Source organism: Zea mays, chromosome 5 (assembly GCF_902167145.1).
Source record: "Zea mays cultivar B73 chromosome 5, Zm-B73-REFERENCE-NAM-5.0, whole genome shotgun sequence".
NCBI lineage: Eukaryota > Viridiplantae > Streptophyta > Magnoliopsida > Poales > Poaceae > Zea > Zea mays.
The window spans coordinates 87,767,074-87,784,545 of NC_050100.1; the positions used below are offsets into that span (position 1 = coordinate 87,767,074).

Consider the following 17,472-nt stretch of genomic DNA (forward strand, 5'->3'; position numbering starts at 1 on the left):
CTTTGTGTTTGGTTAGGGAAATAGAGTGAATCCATTTTTTGTTTGTTTTGAGGAACCAGGTCATCAGACATCACTCCCAAGTGATCCTCTAGAGGACTATACAAGAAAATGTTACATTTTTATTCAGGCATTATCCAGCATATATATTAAAAATTGAGAAGTTTTTTTATCCAGCATTAAAATATTGACTCCGATCATACAATTGATATCTAACCCATTTTTAGCTCAGCATTATAATAATATTGAAAGTTATCCCATAGATATCATATAATTTTATCAAGCATTATCCAGCATACATTAAAAACTGATAAGTTATCCAACAAACATATTCAGCATTATCCAGCATACAAATAAAACTGAGAAGTTATCTAACATGCATATCAATGTTCAAAGATAAGTTTCAGAGACTCCATCCATCATAGAAATACTGAGACGTTTCAGATACAAGTTTTAGGCTAATCTGCTTCTTTGATGCATCAATCAGAAAGATGAGTCTTGATGTACCTAGAGACTCATACCATCTGATCATCTAGTCCCATCTCTAGAAAGGCATAAGCAAGGACTGGATTCTCACACAAGTAGCCATAATAGTGTGCTATATGCTCTCTTTGAAAGACAGGAATTTCTTTCATCACAGTCCATAGGTTGGGTGGGATTACCGGACGTGGTTGTGGTGCTGACTGCTTGATTGCATCTGAAAGAGTCTTAAAAGCTTCAGTGACAGTGCATATCAATGGATCCTCATCTTCCAACATCATGCGCCCTCTCTTCCTTCTTGCACCACTTCGAGTAGATGAGCCTCCACCATCACGAACTTGACCACTTGGGTTCAATGATTCTCCACTATCACGAGTCGGACTTGCATTGTTACTCTCATGACCAGCCAAGTCTCCAGAATAACCCACACCATATGTATCTGCACTTTCAGATGTGTCGAAACCTAGGGGATCACCGGTGCATTTTGCAAACAGTCTAGTTGCTTGCTGATTCCCAAATATGACAGCCATGTAATGGTAGTTCTCAAGTGGCTTGTTGAAAAATTTAGCTTCAGATGGTTTTTTCTGAAACAGCAAGAAACAGTAGAATAGTTAAACAACCAAAAACAGTATAGTCTCTGTGCACGGTCTCTGTGCTGATTTCCCAGTCCCCACCCTTATTCATCCTCATCTCTCATTTCAAAAACAGTATAGTCTCCCATTTATATGAATCTGTCATTATGTATACGACAATATATATAATAATGTAGACTATTGCTTAAATTTAAATATGATTATAGCATGTAGTGATACCATCGAGCAACTGTCATTTATATGAATCTGTCATTTCATCGTACGTGCACAACTAACTCCAGATTATATTAGCAATTGCCATTATGTAGACCTACAGCGATTGGAATTGAAGTCAAAGCAGCAAGAAAGCAAAGCGTACAATGAATCATATTTAAAGCAGCAAGAGATTAAAACTGGGCCAAAAGAAAGCAGCAAAGCATACGATGAATCATATTTAAAGCAGCAAGAAATTGAAGTCAAAGCAGCAAGAAAGCAGCAAGAAAGTAGACTATTTGATTACTTGATTACTGCTACTTGATTACAACAACTGGGCCAAAAGAGATTAAAACTTCTAAACAGATCATACACACCTGCACCCGTTCCAAGTAGTTCTTCTCATCAAGTAATATTGTTCCAGTTTGCTCATCAAAATGGGCTGAGCTAATCTTCTTATAATTGCAGATGTTTGACCAGCGAGTTCCCCATGTCTTAAGATGATTGGTAACTTGAGAACCAGAAACTTGAACCTGAAATCTTTCCTTTACCACTTTAGCACATTGATTATAGTGCGAGCTTTTGAAACCTTTGTCTACTCGAATTCCATCAGCAACCAACTGGGCCAAGTATTTCAAAGCACATGCAGACATTTCTTGTGTCCAGAAAATTTGTGGTTGGGACCTTTGTTCAATTTCTTGGACATCATCCATCTTCCTACAATATTAGAACATTTTAGAATATAGATCACATCTAAGCAAATGAGCAAATAGGCAAAACAACAAAATATCTCACATCCAAAGAATGATGTCACTTTGCAGTTTATGCTCTAGTTTTCTTGTACATGGGAAGCTGCTCTAGTTTCCCACATCCAATTTGCAAGTTGCTGCCTCCACTGAACCCATTGTCTATTTTCTTGTACTTGCTCTTGATGGGAACTTGTTGAACTAGAAGGTTGGTTTGTTGTCCATGCTTCCTCAGGTGGGAGAAAACAATCTGCCCCGTGTGATAATATCCAATTGTGGAGGATGCAACATGCAAGAACAACATCTACTTGTGTTTTGAAAGGAAAGAAAGGTCGAGCATCATCAAGAAACTTAAAACGGTTCTTGAGGGATCCAAAGGCACGCTCAACAGTAACCCGTAGTTGTGAATGTCTTAAATTAAATAATTCCTTCTCATTTTCTGGCCTGTTATCATTACCCCACTCTTTTAAGTGGTATCGGACACCACGAAAAGGTGGTAAAAACCCTGGCTTTGCGCCATAACCGCAGTCAACTAGGTAATATTTTCCTACAATACCATGACATTCATTAGAGAATGATCTATCTTTTGGTGGGTGCATATTGTAGACATTCATTAGAGAAGATTACCTTCAGGTACAACGAGACCATTCTGCCTTTGTAAGGCATCAGCTAGAACGACGGCGTCATGTGCCGAACCCTCCCAACCAGCTAGCACATATGTGAAGCGAAGGTCAAAGTCTACCGCGGCCATCACATTTTGGGTTGTGAAACTCTTTCTACCTCGAAAAGCAGCCTCACGAGACTTGGGGACACTAGCTCGTATGTGTGTACCATCAATTGCGCCAATACAATTCTACATTATAATTTTGACTTGATGAGAAATAAGAATACCATTATGTGCAGCTCAAAAATAATTTTAGTGTGCCTAGACCATACCTCAAAGTAAGGATACCATCGAGGATTTCCAAGGATTTTGACTGAAGTTTCAAGAGATGGAGGCCTAATAATGTCATCACGAAGTTCACCGATAGCACGAAGTACTAACTTAAAGTAGCGACTGACAGTTTCCCCTGATCTCTTGAAATTTTTTCCTACAACAACATTCCTCTCGTTGTGATCAATTGTGTGAAGGAACATTGCTACTTGTTCCTCAACACAACAATGGATACTATCAGAAAGAAGGCTTCTTTGTTCAGTGTATCACACAACAAAAAGAATGGTGCTCTCCTCAATCTTAGCATGCGCAAACAACTCGTATCATCTTTATGGTAAATACTAGAAAGGTAGTCATTTCGTTTCATTTCCATATCAATCATTGGGGCATATGAAATCCGTTTCCTTTTCATCTTCCTCCTCACAATCAGAATATAATAAAATGTAGCGGCGGCTAGAGCAACAACTTTAATAATTAAAGATCTTCTTATTTCATTAGCATCCATCTACATGAAGTTCAGAGAGCTTTAATACATAAAAAGACATACACATGATTGCATATGCATAATTTACAGTCTAGCTAAAAAATACAGAATAGACCCAACCCAGTACAGAATAGACAAGAAACAATACAGAAAAAAAGATGAAAATAAACATAACAGATTAGATTGTTACCTTACGCTGGTGATGAGAGAATTAAAGACCAAGATATGTGTAAAGAGAGAATTAAAGACCTGCAAGAGAAACAAGAAGAGAAGATTGGTAAGAAACTGAATAAGCATGGAATGTATGTGAGAAATGGTATATCCTGTTTTCCTGATATACTCTCAAAAAGGCTGAAAATACATATTCGTTCAAGAAGGTGCTCGCCATGCTCGCCTCCACCGACCACGGTATGCATGTATACGTACATATAGCCAGCAATTACCCACGTACTACATACATAACTATGGAGGAATCTAGCTCCGTGGCTTCTAAAAAATACATTTGTCTCTAACATAGATGTGCGCGGCTCAGGTACGCTGGTTTTGTGTGGACTGATAAATAAGGCTCAGGTAAGCTGGTTTTGGAAGACAGGTTCAGCGCTGCTTTCGGCGTTCAATTTGGCACTGATACTTCCGTATCTCCTTTGCCCTGAACGGATGGACCTGTGGCGCGAGACAAGTGCGAGGGCGGCGAGGTCTCCAACGGCACAGGATAGACAGAGCAATTCGGAAAGAATCCAGAGGCGGGATCTGCATCTGAGTGCTCGATGAATTGCTGCAGTGACTCGTTCCTGCGGGCTGTAAGCTGGGTTCCTCCAAGCTCCATGGTGTCGGCTGTGGCGCCGAACTGGTAGGAGTCGAACCCGTCGAACATGGAGAGGCAGACGCGGGAGAGGAGCGCGTAGCGGTAGTGCCTGGCCTTGGAGTAGGAGACGCCAGGGTAGACGAAGGAAGCAGTCACCGGAACTGATGGTTGGCCGGGGAGGAAGAAGCGAGGGCGAGATCAAAGAGCAGAGAGAGGAGGTGGAGGAGGGAGCTCACCAGTTGACGGAGACGAGGGGGGAAGACAACCGCTTCAGCTCCCGGTCCTGGCTCCGCTTTCCGCTGGGGATCTGAGGTGCGACGCCTAGATCTGGTAGTGTGAGGAGCGGCGGTTGGGTGAGGAGGGTCGCTGTCGCCGCTAGGAGCCGCGTCGCCGCCGCGGAGAGATCCCCTCAGAGCTGCCCCGCCGCCGCCAGGTGCGAGATGCGAACGGGAGTCAGCTCATCCGGTTGATTTGGAGGAACGAGTCGCTGCTAGGGTTCTGTTGTATTTTGGAATGAGTGGATGACGGATGGGTAGACTCCGTGACGCTATCCAAACGATTTTGTAGGCTCGGATACAGTTTCGGATCACTCTGGATCCATGCCGTGCTGCAAACCAAACACACTGTAAATGTCTTTTTTTATCCTGCTTTGAAGTTTTAGTTCTCGCCTCAAATGTTTTTAGTGCTAGTTCATTTTAAGAACCGGTACTAAATTCTCTTTTTCGAAGTGTTTAGTACTGGTTCTTTGTATGAACTGATACTAAAGTGCCTCTCTTGTTACTTCGTTTCGTGCACAAAATTTTTAGTTCATGTCCAAAAGCCTTTAGTAGCGGTTCTTTGTAAGAACTTGTACTGAAGTGTCCCTCCATAACTTTGGCTTTCCCTAGACCTTTCTCATTTGATCCCTTCTTATTGCATCTATCCTTCGTGGTGAGCCCATCAAGCCCCCTCTCCCCCACATCATTGACATCACCGTCGTAGTTGTGATGCCCCCCCCGGGTGAGCACAACGGAAGTCGAAGCTTTGTTATACCAGTGTATTCAATTAGTGGCATTATTCTTGTGTATATGTTGTATAGTTTGCATCCCCCTCCCACACACACTTGCGAGCTTGATATATAGAAAATGTTGTTTGTCCACGTTTTTCCTTTTTCGTACGGTCCATAATGCCTACATGATGCATAACATAGAGCCACGTCTCTCCAACAAATAGAAAGTTGTGACTCAAAGTAGTAAGGCTTAGGGTTGTTTAACAAGGACATACATTATTCTTGAGCTCAAAATTATACTATAATTTGTTTTGGTTTTTTATGTTTTTCATAGGAATCGTCTTAAGATGGATCACCATGAAATGCAGGTGTTGAATCATGAACTTGCCCTTAGACAAGAAATAAGAAGAAACATCCAACTAACCATTATGGCTACAAGTGATGTTCGATGAGGGATGTTCCATTAAACTAGTCCATGCAACTGAGTCTTAACCTCACCAAAATAGGTATTGTAACTAATATGGTTACAGTGAGCAAGCATTTCAAGAATATTATGCAACCTCTCATTTTAGACCAAGGTACAAGGCAAATGCAAATAAGAATTGTATATCCTTCTAGACTTCTGGTACTTGAGAAATTTAGATGTCATTGACACTACAACATTGCAAAGATTACGCACATGTTCATAGTAATGCAAATTCCTAGCAATCACAAGAATGTTATGCAGTACTAAAGAACTTATGGGGTAAGAAACACTAGATATAACAACATGGAAAAATTCAAGAAACTCTAATGCCTTTCCATTGACATACCAATGATGTTCATTCTAAAATGGATATCCATCATGAGTATTTATGAACATAGAAAAACACTCCTATATGGCATGAGATGCTTTAGCATAAGATATGATGAGTTCAATCTAGCATCTTTATCCAAACCAAATTTATGACCATGCATCGCACACACCCTAAACAGTGTAATAGTTTTTTAATAAAGCAATGTGCTATTTTGATGGGTTCAAAAAGATAATTGTAGTTCTAAAGACTGATAGTCGCCTAGAGGGGGGGTGAATAGGGCGAAACTGAAATTTACAAATATAAACACAACTACAAGCCGGGTTAGCGTTAGCAATATAAGTGAGTCCGCGAGAGAGGGCGCAAAACAAATCATAAGCAAATAAAGAGTGTGACACGCGGATTTGTTTTACCGAGGTTCGGTTCTCGCAAACCTACTCCCCGTTGAGGAGGCCACAAAGGCCGGGTCTTTTTCAACCCTTCCCTCTCTCAAACGGTCCCTCGGACCGAGTGAGCTTCTTTTCTCAAATCAAAGCCGGGAACAAAACTTCCCCGCAAGGGCCACCACACAATTGGTGCCTCTTGCCTTGATTACAATGGAGTTTTGATCACAAGAACAAGTGAGAAAGAAAAGAAGCAATCCAAGCGCAAGAGCTCAAAAGAACACGGCAAATCTCTCTCGCTAATCACTAAAGACTTGTGTGGAGTTGGAGAGGATTTGATCTCTTTGGTGTGTCTAGAATTGAATGCCTAGCTCTTGTAAGTGGTTGAGAAGTGGAAAACTTGGATGCAATGAATGGTGGGGTGGTTGGGGTATTTATAGCCCCAACCACCAAAAGTGGCCGTTGGGAGGCTGTCTGTTCGATGGCGCACCGGACAGTCCGGTGCACACCGGACATGTCCGGTGCCCCCGCCACGTCATCAATGCCGTTGGATTCTGACCGTTGGAGCTTCTGACTTCTGGGCCCGCCTGGGTGTCCGGTGCACACCGGACATCTCCTGTTCATTGTCCGGTGCGCCAGTATGGGCGCGCCTGACTTCTGCGCGCGCGCAGCGCGCATTAAATGCGTCGCAGGTAGCCGTTGGCGCCGAAATAGCCGTTGCTCCGCTGTTGCACCGGACAGTCCGGTGCACACCGGACATGTCCGGTGAATTATAGCGGAGCAGCCGCTGTGCGTTCCCGAGACTGCATAGTTCCGGAGGCCGCGCTTCCTTGGAGCACCGGACACTGTCCGGTGTACACCGGACAGTCCGGTGAATTATAGCGCGCCGGCCTGCGAAATTCCCGAAGGTGGCGAGTTCGAGTTGGAGTCCTCTGGTGCACCGGACACGGTCCGGTGGTGCACCGGACAGTCCGGTGACCCCAGACCAGAGGTGCCTTCGGTTCCCTCTTTGCTCCTTTGTTGAATCCAAAACTTGATCTTTTTATTGGCTGAGTGTGAACCTTTTACACCTGTATAATCTATACACTTGGGCAAACTAGTTAGTCCAATTATTTGTGTTGGGCAATTCAACCACCAAAATTAATTAGGGACTAGGTGTAAGCCTAATTCCCTTTCAATCTCCCCCTTTTTGGTGATTGATGCCAACACAATCCAAAGCAAATATAGAAATGCATAATTGAATTAGTTTGCATAAAGTTAGTGTAAAGGTTGCTTGGAATTTTGCCAATCTAAATACTTACAAGATATGCATGGATCGTTTCTTTCTTATTTAACATTTTGGACCACGCTTGCACCACAAGTTTTGTTTTTGCAAACTCTTTTGTAAATCTTTTTCAAAGTTCTTTTGCAAATAATCAAAGGCAAATGAATAAGATTTTGAGAAGCATTTTCAAGATTTGAAATTTTCTCCCCCTGTTTCAAATGCTTTTCCTTTGACTAAACAAAACTCCCCCTAAATGAGATCCTCCTCTTAGTGTTCAAGAGGGTTTTGATATATCCTTTTTGAAATGCTACTTTTTCCCCCTTTTGAACACAATAGGAAAACCAATTGATAATATTCTTGGAAACACAAAAACAATTGATAATATTCTTGGAAACACAAAGTTTTTGAAATTGGTGGTGGTGCGGTCCTTTTGCTTTGGGCTCTTACTCTCTCCCCCTTTGGCATGAATCGCCAAAAACGGAATCATTAGAGCCCTCGAAGTGCTATCTTCCCCTTTGGTCATAAATAAATGAGTTAAGATTATACCAAAGACGAAGTCCTTTTGCTCTCTCCCCCAAAGATGGAGAGTCTCTTGGAGCGACGGCGAAGGATGAGTTACGGAGTGGAAGCCTTTGTCTTCGCCAAAAACTCCAATTCCCTTTCAATATACCTATGACTTGGTTTGAAATAGACTTGAAAAAACACATTAGTTATAGCATATGAAAGAGATATGATCAAATGTATATAAATGAGCTATGTGTGCAATCTAGCAAAAGAAATTGCGCGAATCAAGAATATTGAGCTCATGCCTAAGTTTGTTAAAAGATTGTTCATCAAGAGGCTTGGTAAAGATATCGGCTAATTGGTCTTTAGTGTTAACATATGAAATCTCGATATCTCCCTTTTGTTGGTGATCCCTTAAAAAATGATACCGAATGGCTATGTGCTTAGTGCGGCTATGCTCGACGGGATTGTCCGCCATTTTGATTGCACTCTCATTATCACATAGCAAAGGGACTTTGGTCAATTTGTAACCGTAGTCCTGCAGGGTTTGCCTCATCCAAAGCAATTGCGCGCAACAATGGCCTGCAGCAATGTACTCGGCTTCGGCGGTAGAAAGAGCAACTGAATTTTGCTTCTTAGAAGCCCAAGACACCAAGGATCTTCCCAAGAACTGGCAAGTCCCCGATGTGCTCTTCCTGTTGATTTTACACCCCGCCCAATCGGCATCTGAATAACCAATCAAATCAAATGTGGATCCCCTAGGATACCAAAGCCCAAACTTAGGAGTATAAGCCAAATATCTCAAGATTCGTTTTACGGCCGTAAGGTGAGCTTCCTTAGGGTCGGCTTGGAATCTTGCACACATGCATACGGAAAGCATAATATCCGGTCGAGATGCACATAAATATAGCAAAGATCCTATCATCGACCGGTATACCTTTTGATCCACGGACTTACCTCCTGTGTCGAGGTCGAGATGCCCATTGGTTCCCATGGGTGTCTTGATGGGCTTGGCATCCTTCATCCCAAACTTGTTTAGAATGTCTTGAATGTACTTCGTTTGGCTAATGAAGGTGCCCTCTTGGAGTTGCTTTACTTGGAATCCTAAGAAATACTTCAACTCCCCCATCATAGACATCTCGAACTTTTGTGTCATGATCCTACTAAATTCTTCACATGTAGACTCGTTAGTAGATCCAAATATAATATCATCAACATAAATTTGGCATACAAACAAGTCATTTTCAAGAGTTTTAGTGAATAGAGTAGGATCGGCCTTTCCGACTTTGAAGCCATTTGAAATAAGGAAATCTCTAAGGCATTCATACCATGCTCTTGGGGCTTGCTTGAGCCCATAAAGCGCCTTAGAGAGCTTATAGACATGGTTAGGGTACTCACTGTCTTCAAAGCCGGGAGGTTGCTCAACATAGACCTCTTCATTGATTGGTCCATTGAGGAAGGCACTTTTCACGTCCATTTGATAAAGCTTAAAGCCATGGTAAGTAGCATAGGCCAATAATATTCGAATTGACTCAAGCCTAGCTACGGGTGCATAGGTTTCACCGAAATCCAAACCTTCGACTTGGGAGTATCCCTTGGCCACAAGTCGAGCTTTGTTCCTTGTCACCACACCATGCTCATCTTGCTTTTTGCGGAAGACCCATTTGGTTCCTACAACATTTTGGTTAGGACGTGGAACTAAATGCCATACCTCATTTCTAGTGAAGTTGTTGAGCTCCTCTTGCATAGCCACCACCCAATCCGAATCTTGTAGTGCTTCCTCTACCCTGTGTGGCTCAATAGAGGAAACAAAAGAGTAATGCTCACAAAAATGTGCAACACGAGATCTAGTAGTTACCCCCTTATGAATGTCGCTGAGGATGGTGTCGACGGGGTGATCTCGTTGGATTGCTTGGTGGACTCTTGGGTGTGGCGGCCTTTGCTCTTCATCCTCCTTGTCTTGATTATTTGCATCTCCCCCTTGATCATTACCGTCATCTTGAGGTGGTTCATTTGCTTGATCTTCTACTTCATCAACTTGAGCTTCATCCTCATTTTGAGTCGGTGGAGATGCTTGCGTGGAGGAGGATGGTTGATCTTGTGCATTTGGAGGCTCTTCGGATTCCTTAGGACACACATCCCCAATGGACATGTTCCTTAGCGCGATGCACGGAGCCTCTTCAATACCTATCTCATCAAGATCAACTCGCTCTACTTGAGAGCCGTTAGTCTCATCAAACACAACGTCACAAGAAACTTCAACAAGTCCTGAGGACTTGTTAAAGACTCTATATGCCCTTGTGTTTGAGTCATATCCTAGTAAAAAGCCTTCTACAGTCTTAGGAGCAAATTTAGATTTTCTACCTCTTTTAACAAGAATAAAGCATTTGCTACCAAAGACTCTAAAATATGAAATGTTGGGCTTTTTACCGGTTAGGAGTTCATATGATGTCTTCTTGAGGATTCGGTGTAGATATAACCGGTTGATGGCGTAGCAAGCGGTGTTGACCGCCTCGGCCCAAAACCGATCCGAAGTCTTGTACTCATCAAGCATGGTCCTTGCCATGTCCAATAAAGTTCGATTCTTCCTCTCCACTACACCATTTTGTTGTGGCGTGTAGGGAGAAGAGAACTCATGCTTGATGCCCTCCTCCTCAAGGAAGCCTTCAATTTGAGAGTTCTTGAACTCCGTCCCGTTGTCGCTTCTAATCTTCTTGATCCTTAAGCCGAACTCATTTTGAGCTCGTCTCAAGAATCCCTTTAAGGTCTCTTGGGTTTGAGATTTTTCCTGTAAAAAGAATACCCAAGTGAAGCGAGAATAATCATCCACAATAACTAGACAGTACTTACTCCCGCCGATGCTTATGTAAGCAATCGGGCCGAATAGATCCATGTGTAGGAGTTCCAGTGGTCTGTCGGTCGTCATGATGTTCTTGTGTGGATGATGAGCACCAACTTGCTTTCCTGCTTGGCATGCGCTACAAATCCTGTCTTTCTCAAAATGAACATTTGTTAGTCCTAAAATGTGTTCTCCCTTTAGAAGCTTATGAAGATTCTTCATCCCAACATGTGCTAGTCGGCGATGCCAGAGCCAGCCCATATTAGTCTTAGCAATTAAGCAAGTATCGAGTTCAGCTCTATCAAAATCTACCAAGTATAGCTGACCCTCTAACACTCCCTTAAATGCTATTGAGTCATCACTTCTTCTAAAGACAGTGACACCAACATCAGTAAAGAGACAGTTGTAGCCCATTTTGCATAATTGAGATACAGAAAGCAAATTGTAATCTAAAGAATCTACAAGAAAAACATTGGAAATAGAATGGTCAGGAGATATAGCTATTTTACCAAGACCTTTGACCAAACCTTGATTTCCATCCCCGAATGTGATAGCTCGTTGGGGATCTTGGTTTTTCTCGTAGGAGGAGAACATCCTTTTCTCCCCTGTCATGTGGTTTGTGCACCCGCTGTCGAGTATCCAACTTGAGCCCCCGGATGCATAAACCTACAAAACAAATTTAGTTCTTGACCTTAGGTACCCAAATGGTTTTGGGTCCTTTGGCATTAGACACAAGAACTTTGGGTACCCAAACACAAGTCTTTGATCCCTTGTGCTTGCCCCCAACATATTTGGCAACTATTTTGCCGGATTTGTTAGTCAAAACATAAGATGCATCAAAAGTTTTAAATGAAAGACTATGTTCATTTGATGCATTAGGAGTTTTCTTCTTAGGCAACTTAGCACGGGTTGGTGGCCTAGAGCTAGATGTCTCACCCTTATACATAAAAGCATGATTTGGGCCAGAGTGAGACTTCCTAGAGTGAATTCTCCTAATCTTGCTCTCGGGATAACCGGCAGGGTACAAAATGTAACCCTCGTTATCCTGAGGCATGGGAGCCTTGCCCTTTACAAAATTAGACAATCTTTTAGGAGGGGCACTAGGTTTGACATTGTCTCCCCTTTGGAAGCCAATGCCATCCTTGATGCCAGGGCGTCTCCCATTATAGAGCATACTTCTAGCAAATTTAAATTTTTCATTCTCTAAGTTATGCTCAGCAATTTTAGCATCTAATTTAGCTATATGATCATTTTGTTGTTTAATTAAAATCATGTGATCATGTATAGCATCAATGTTGACATCTCTACATCTAGTGCAAATAGAAGTGTGCTCAACGGTAGATGTAGAGGGTTTGCAAGATTTTAGTTCTACAACCTTAGCATGCAATATTTCATTTTTACTTCTAAGGTCGGAAATAGTATTATTGCAAACATCAAAATCTTTAGCCTTAGCAAGTAATTTTTCATTTTCATACCTAAGGCTAGCAAGAGAAATGTTTAATTCTTCAATCCTAGCAAGCAAATCATCATTATCATTTCTAAGATTGGGAATTGAAACATTACAGGCATTTGAATCAACCTTAGCTAACAAATTTGCATTTTCATTCCTAAGGTTGTCAATAGTTTCATGGCAAGAACTTAGCTCACTAGTAAGTTTTTCACATTTTTCTACTTCTAGAGCGTAAGCATTTTTAACCTTAACATGCTTCTTATTTTCTTTAATAAGGAAGTCCTCTTGGGTGTCCAAGAGATCATCCTTTTCATGGATAGCACTAATTAGTTCATTTAATTTTTCTTTTTGTTCCAAGTTAAGGTTGGCAAAAAGGGTACGCAAATTATCTTCCTCATCACTAGCATTATCATCACTAGAGGACTCATATTTAGTGGAGGATTTAGATTTAACCTTCTTCTTTTTGTCGTCCTTTGCCATGAGGCACTTGTGGCCGACGTTGGGGAAGAGAAGTCCCTTGGTGACGGCGATGTTGGCGGCATCCTCGTCGGAGGAGGAGTCGGTGGAGCTCTCGTCGGAGTCCCACTCGCGGCATATGTGGGCATCGCCGCCCCTCTTCTTGTGGTACCTCTTCTTTTCTTTCCTCTTTCCCTTCTTGTCGTTATCCCTGTCACTGTCACTTGATAATGGACATTTAGCGATAAAGTGACCGGGCTTACCACACTTGTAGCAAACCTTCTTGGAACGGGATTTGTAATCCTTCCCCTTCCGTTGCTTGAGGATTTGGCGAAAGCTTTTGATGATTAAAGCCATCTCCTCATTGTCGAGCTTGGAGGCGTCAATTGGTTGTCTACTTGGTGTAGACTCCTCCTTCTTCTCCTCCGTCGCCTTAAATGCCACCGGTTGTGCTTCGGACGTGGAGGGTTCATCAAGCTCGTTGATCTTCTTGGAGCCTTTGATCATGCATTCAAAGCTCACAAAATTCCCGATAACTTCCTCGGGGGTCATTTGAGTATATCTAGGATTACCACGAATTAATTGAACTTGAGTGGGGTTAAGGAAGATGAGTGATCTAAGAATAACCTTAACCACCTCGTGGTCATCCCATTTCTTGCTCCCGAGGTTGCGCACTTGGTTCACCAAGGTTTTGAGCCGGTTGTACATATCTTGTGGCTCCTCCCCTTGGCGAAGACGGAAGCGACCGAGCTCCCCCTCGATCGTCTCCCGCTTGGTAATCTTGGTGAGTTCATCACCCTCGTGCGCGGTCTTGAGTAAGTCCCAAATCTCCTTTGCATTCTTCAACCCTTGCACTTTGTTGTATTCCTCCTTGCTTAGAGAGGCAAGGAGTATGGTTGTAGCTTGAGAGTTGAAGTGCTCGATTTGGGCCACTTCGTCCTCATCATAGTCTTCATCCCCTACGGATGGTACCTGTGCACCAAACTCAACAACATCCCATATGCTTTTGTGGAGTGAGGTTAGATGAAATCGCATTAAATCACTCCACCTAGCGTAATCTTCACCATCAAAAGTTGGTGGTTTGCCTAATGGGACGGAAAGTAAAGATATATGTTTAGAAATGCGAGGGTAGCGTAGGGGAATCTTACTATACTTCTTGCGCTCTTGGCGCTTAGAAGTGACGGATGCCGCGTCGGAGCCGGAGGTGGATGCCGATGAAGAATCGGTCTCGTAGTAGACCACCTTCCTCATCCTTTTCTTCTTGTCCCCACTCCGATGCGGCTTGTGGGAAGAAGATTTTTCCTTCTTCTCTTTGCGGTGAGAAGAAGATTTCTTCTCTTTCCCTTTGTTGGAGGAGATCTTCTTCTTCTCCTTCCTCTTGGTGCGGGACTCTTCCGATGAAGTGCTCCCGTGGCTTGTAGTGGGCTTTTCGCCGGTCTCCATCTCCTTCTTGGCGTGATCTCCCGACATCCCTTCGAGCGGTTAGGCTCTAATGAAGCACCGGCCTCTGATACCAATTGATAGTCGCCTAGAGGGGGGTGAATAGGGCGAAACTGAAATTTACAAATATAAACACAACTACAAGCCGGGTTAGCGTTAGCAATATAAGTGAGTCCGCGAGAGAGGGCGCAAAACAAATCGTAAGCAAATAAAGAGTGTGACACGCGGATTTGTTTTACCGAGGTTCGGTTCTCGCAAACCTACTCCCCGTTGAGGAGGCCACAAAGGCCGGGTCTCTTTCAACCCTTCCCTCTCTCAAACGGTCCCTCGGACCGAGTGAGCTTCTTTTCTCAAATCAAAGCCAGGAACAAAACTTCCCCGCAAGGGCCACCACACAATTGGTGCCTCTTGCCTTGATTACAATGGAGTTTTGATCACAAGAACAAGTGAGAAAGAAAAGAAGCAATCCAAGCGCAAAAGCTCAAAAGAACACGGCAAATCTCTCTCGCTAATCACTAAAGACTTGTGTGGAGTTGGAGAGGATTTGATCTCTTTGGTGTGTCTAGAATTGAATGCCTAGCTCTTGTAAGTGGTTGAGAAGTGGAAAACTTGGATGCAATGAATGGTGGGGTGGTTGGGGTATTTATAGCCCCAACCACCAAAAGTGGTCGTTGGGAGGCTGTCTGTTCGATGGCGCATCGGACAGTCCGGTGCACACCGGACATGTCCAGTGCCCCCGCCACGTCATCAATGCCGTTGGATTCTGACCGTTGGGGCTTCTGACTTCTGGGCCCGCCTGGGTGTCCGGTGCACACCGGACATCTCCTGTTCATTGTCCGGTGCGCCAGTATGGGCGCGCCTGACTTCTGCGCGCGCGCAGCGCGCATTAAATGCGTCGCAGGTAGCCGTTGGCGCCGAAATAGCCGTTGCTCCGCTGTTGCACCGGACAGTCCGGTGCACACCGGACATGTCCGGTGAATTATAGCGGAGCAGCCGCTGTGCGTTCCCGAGACTGCATAGTTCCGGAGGCCGCGCTTCCTTGGAGCACCGGACACTGTCCGGTGTACACCGGACAGTCCGGTGAATTATAGCGCGCCGGCCTGCGAAATTCCCGAAGGTGGCGAGTTCGAGTTGGAGTCCTCTGGTGCACCGGACACGGTCCGGTGGTGCACCGGACAGTCCGGTGACCCCAGACCAGAGGTGCCTTCGGTTCCCTCTTTGCTCCTTTGTTGAATCCAAAACTTGATCTTTTTATTGGCTGAGTGTGAACCTTTTACACCTGTATAATCTATACACTTGGGCAAACTAGTTAGTCCAATTATTTGTGTTGGGCAATTCAACCACCAAAATTAATTAGGGACTAGGTGTAAGCCTAATTCCCTTTCAATCTCCCCCTTTTTGGTGATTGATGCCAACACAATCCAAAGCAAATATAGAAATGCATAATTGAATTAGTTTGCATAAAGTTAGTGTAAAGGTTGCTTGGAATTTTGCCAATCTAAATACTTACAAGATATGCATGGATCGTTTCTTTCTTATTTAACATTTTGGACCACGCTTGCACCACAAGTTTTGTTTTTGCAAACTCTTTTGTAAATCTTTTTCAAAGTTCTTTTGCAAATAATCAAAGGCAAATGAATAAGATTTTGAGAAGCATTTTCAAGATTTGAAATTTTCTCCCCCTGTTTCAAATGCTTTTCCTTTGACTAAACAAAACTCCCCCTAAATGAGATCCTCCTCTTAGTGTTCAAGAGGGTTTTGATATATCCTTTTTGAAATGCTACTTTTTCCCCCTTTTGAACACAATAGGAAAACCAATTGATAATATTCTTGGAAACACAAAAACAATTGATAATATTCTTGGAAACACAAAGTTTTTGAAATTGGTGGTGGTGCGGTCCTTTTGCTTTGGGCTCTTACTCTCTCCCCCTTTGGCATGAATCGCCAAAAACGGAATCATTAGAGCCCTCGAAGTGCTATCTTCCCCTTTGGTCATAAATAAATGAGTTAAGATTATACCAAAGACGAAGTCCTTTTGCTCTCTCCCCCAAAGATGGAGAGTCTCTTGGAGCGACGGCGAAGGATGAGTTACGGAGTGGAAGCCTTTGTCTTCGCCAAAAACTCCAATTCCCTTTCAATATACCTATGACTTGGTTTGAAATAGACTTGAAAAAACACATTAGTTATAGCATATGAAAGAGATATGATCAAATGTATATAAATGAGCTATGTGTGCAATCTAGCAAAAGAAATTGCGCGAATCAAGAATATTGAGCTCATGCCTAAGTTTGTTAAAAGATTGTTCATCAAGAGGCTTGGTAAAGATATCGGCTAATTGGTCTTTAGTGTTAACATATGAAATCTCGATATCTCCCTTTTGTTGGTGATCCCTTAAAAAATGATACCGAATGGCTATGTGCTTAGTGCGGCTATGCTCGACGGGATTGTCCGCCATTTTGATTGCACTCTCATTATCACATAGCAAAGGGACTTTGGTCAATTTGTAACCGTAGTCCTGCAGGGTTTGCCTCATCCAAAGCAATTGCGCGCAACAATGGCCTGCAGCAATGTACTCGGCTTCGGCGGTAGAAAGAGCAACTGAATTTTGCTTCTTAGAAGCCCAAGACACCAAGGATCTTCCCAAGAACTGGCAAGTCCCCGATGTGCTCTTCCTGTTGATTTTACACCCCGCCCAATCGGCATCTGAATAACCAATCAAATCAAATGTGGATCCCCTAGGATACCAAAGCCCAAACTTAGGAGTATAAGCCAAATATCTCAAGATTCGTTTTACGGCCGTAAGGTGAGCTTCCTTAGGGTCGGCTTGGAATCTTGCACACATGCATACGGAAAGCATAATATCCGGTCGAGATGCACATAAATATAGCAAAGATTTGATAATCAGAGGTGCCCCTAGACCAGAGGTGCCTTCGGTTCCCTCTTTGCTGCTTTGTTGAATCCAAAACTTGATCTTTTTATTGGCTGAGTGTGAACCTTTTACACCTGTATAATCTATACACTTGGGCAAACTAGTTAGTCCAATTATTTGTGTTGGGCAATTCAACCACCAAAATTAATTAGGGACTAGGTGTAAGCCTAATTCCCTTTCAAAGACCTTTATGT

General features: G+C 43.1%; 1 protein-coding gene across 4 annotated transcripts; it reads right to left on the reverse strand.

Moving 5' to 3' along the window:
• Positions 1 to 252: 252 nt before the first annotated feature.
• LOC103626671 (uncharacterized) lies at positions 253 to 4,716 on the reverse strand. Of its 4 annotated transcripts, XM_035959088.1 has the most exons (4): positions 4,468 to 4,716; positions 3,617 to 3,675; positions 1,640 to 1,979; positions 297 to 1,061 (listed from the first exon to the last, which is right to left on the reverse strand). In XM_035959088.1, the coding sequence occupies exons 3-4, from the start codon at positions 1,973 to 1,975 to the stop codon at positions 513 to 515; spliced, it is 885 nt and encodes a 294-aa protein (XP_035814981.1). In that variant the 5' UTR covers positions 1,976 to 1,979; positions 3,617 to 3,675; positions 4,468 to 4,716; the 3' UTR covers positions 297 to 512. The 4 variants fall into 4 exon arrangements, with proteins under 4 accessions (XP_035814982.1, XP_035814981.1, XP_035814983.1 ...); XM_035959089.1 differs by lacking the exons at positions 3,617 to 3,675; positions 4,468 to 4,716 and adding an exon at positions 2,058 to 2,555 and having other exon boundaries at positions 253 to 1,061; XM_035959090.1 differs by lacking the exon at positions 1,640 to 1,979.
• Between the last annotated feature and the right edge of the window lie 12,756 nt (positions 4,717 to 17,472).

Coding starts and splice junctions, on each gene's coding strand:
- LOC103626671 (XM_035959089.1), bottom strand. Junction 1,062..1,639: donor ACTACTTGGAACGGGTGCAG/GTGTGTATGATC, acceptor TTGCTGTTTCAG/AAAAAACCATCTGAAGCTAA.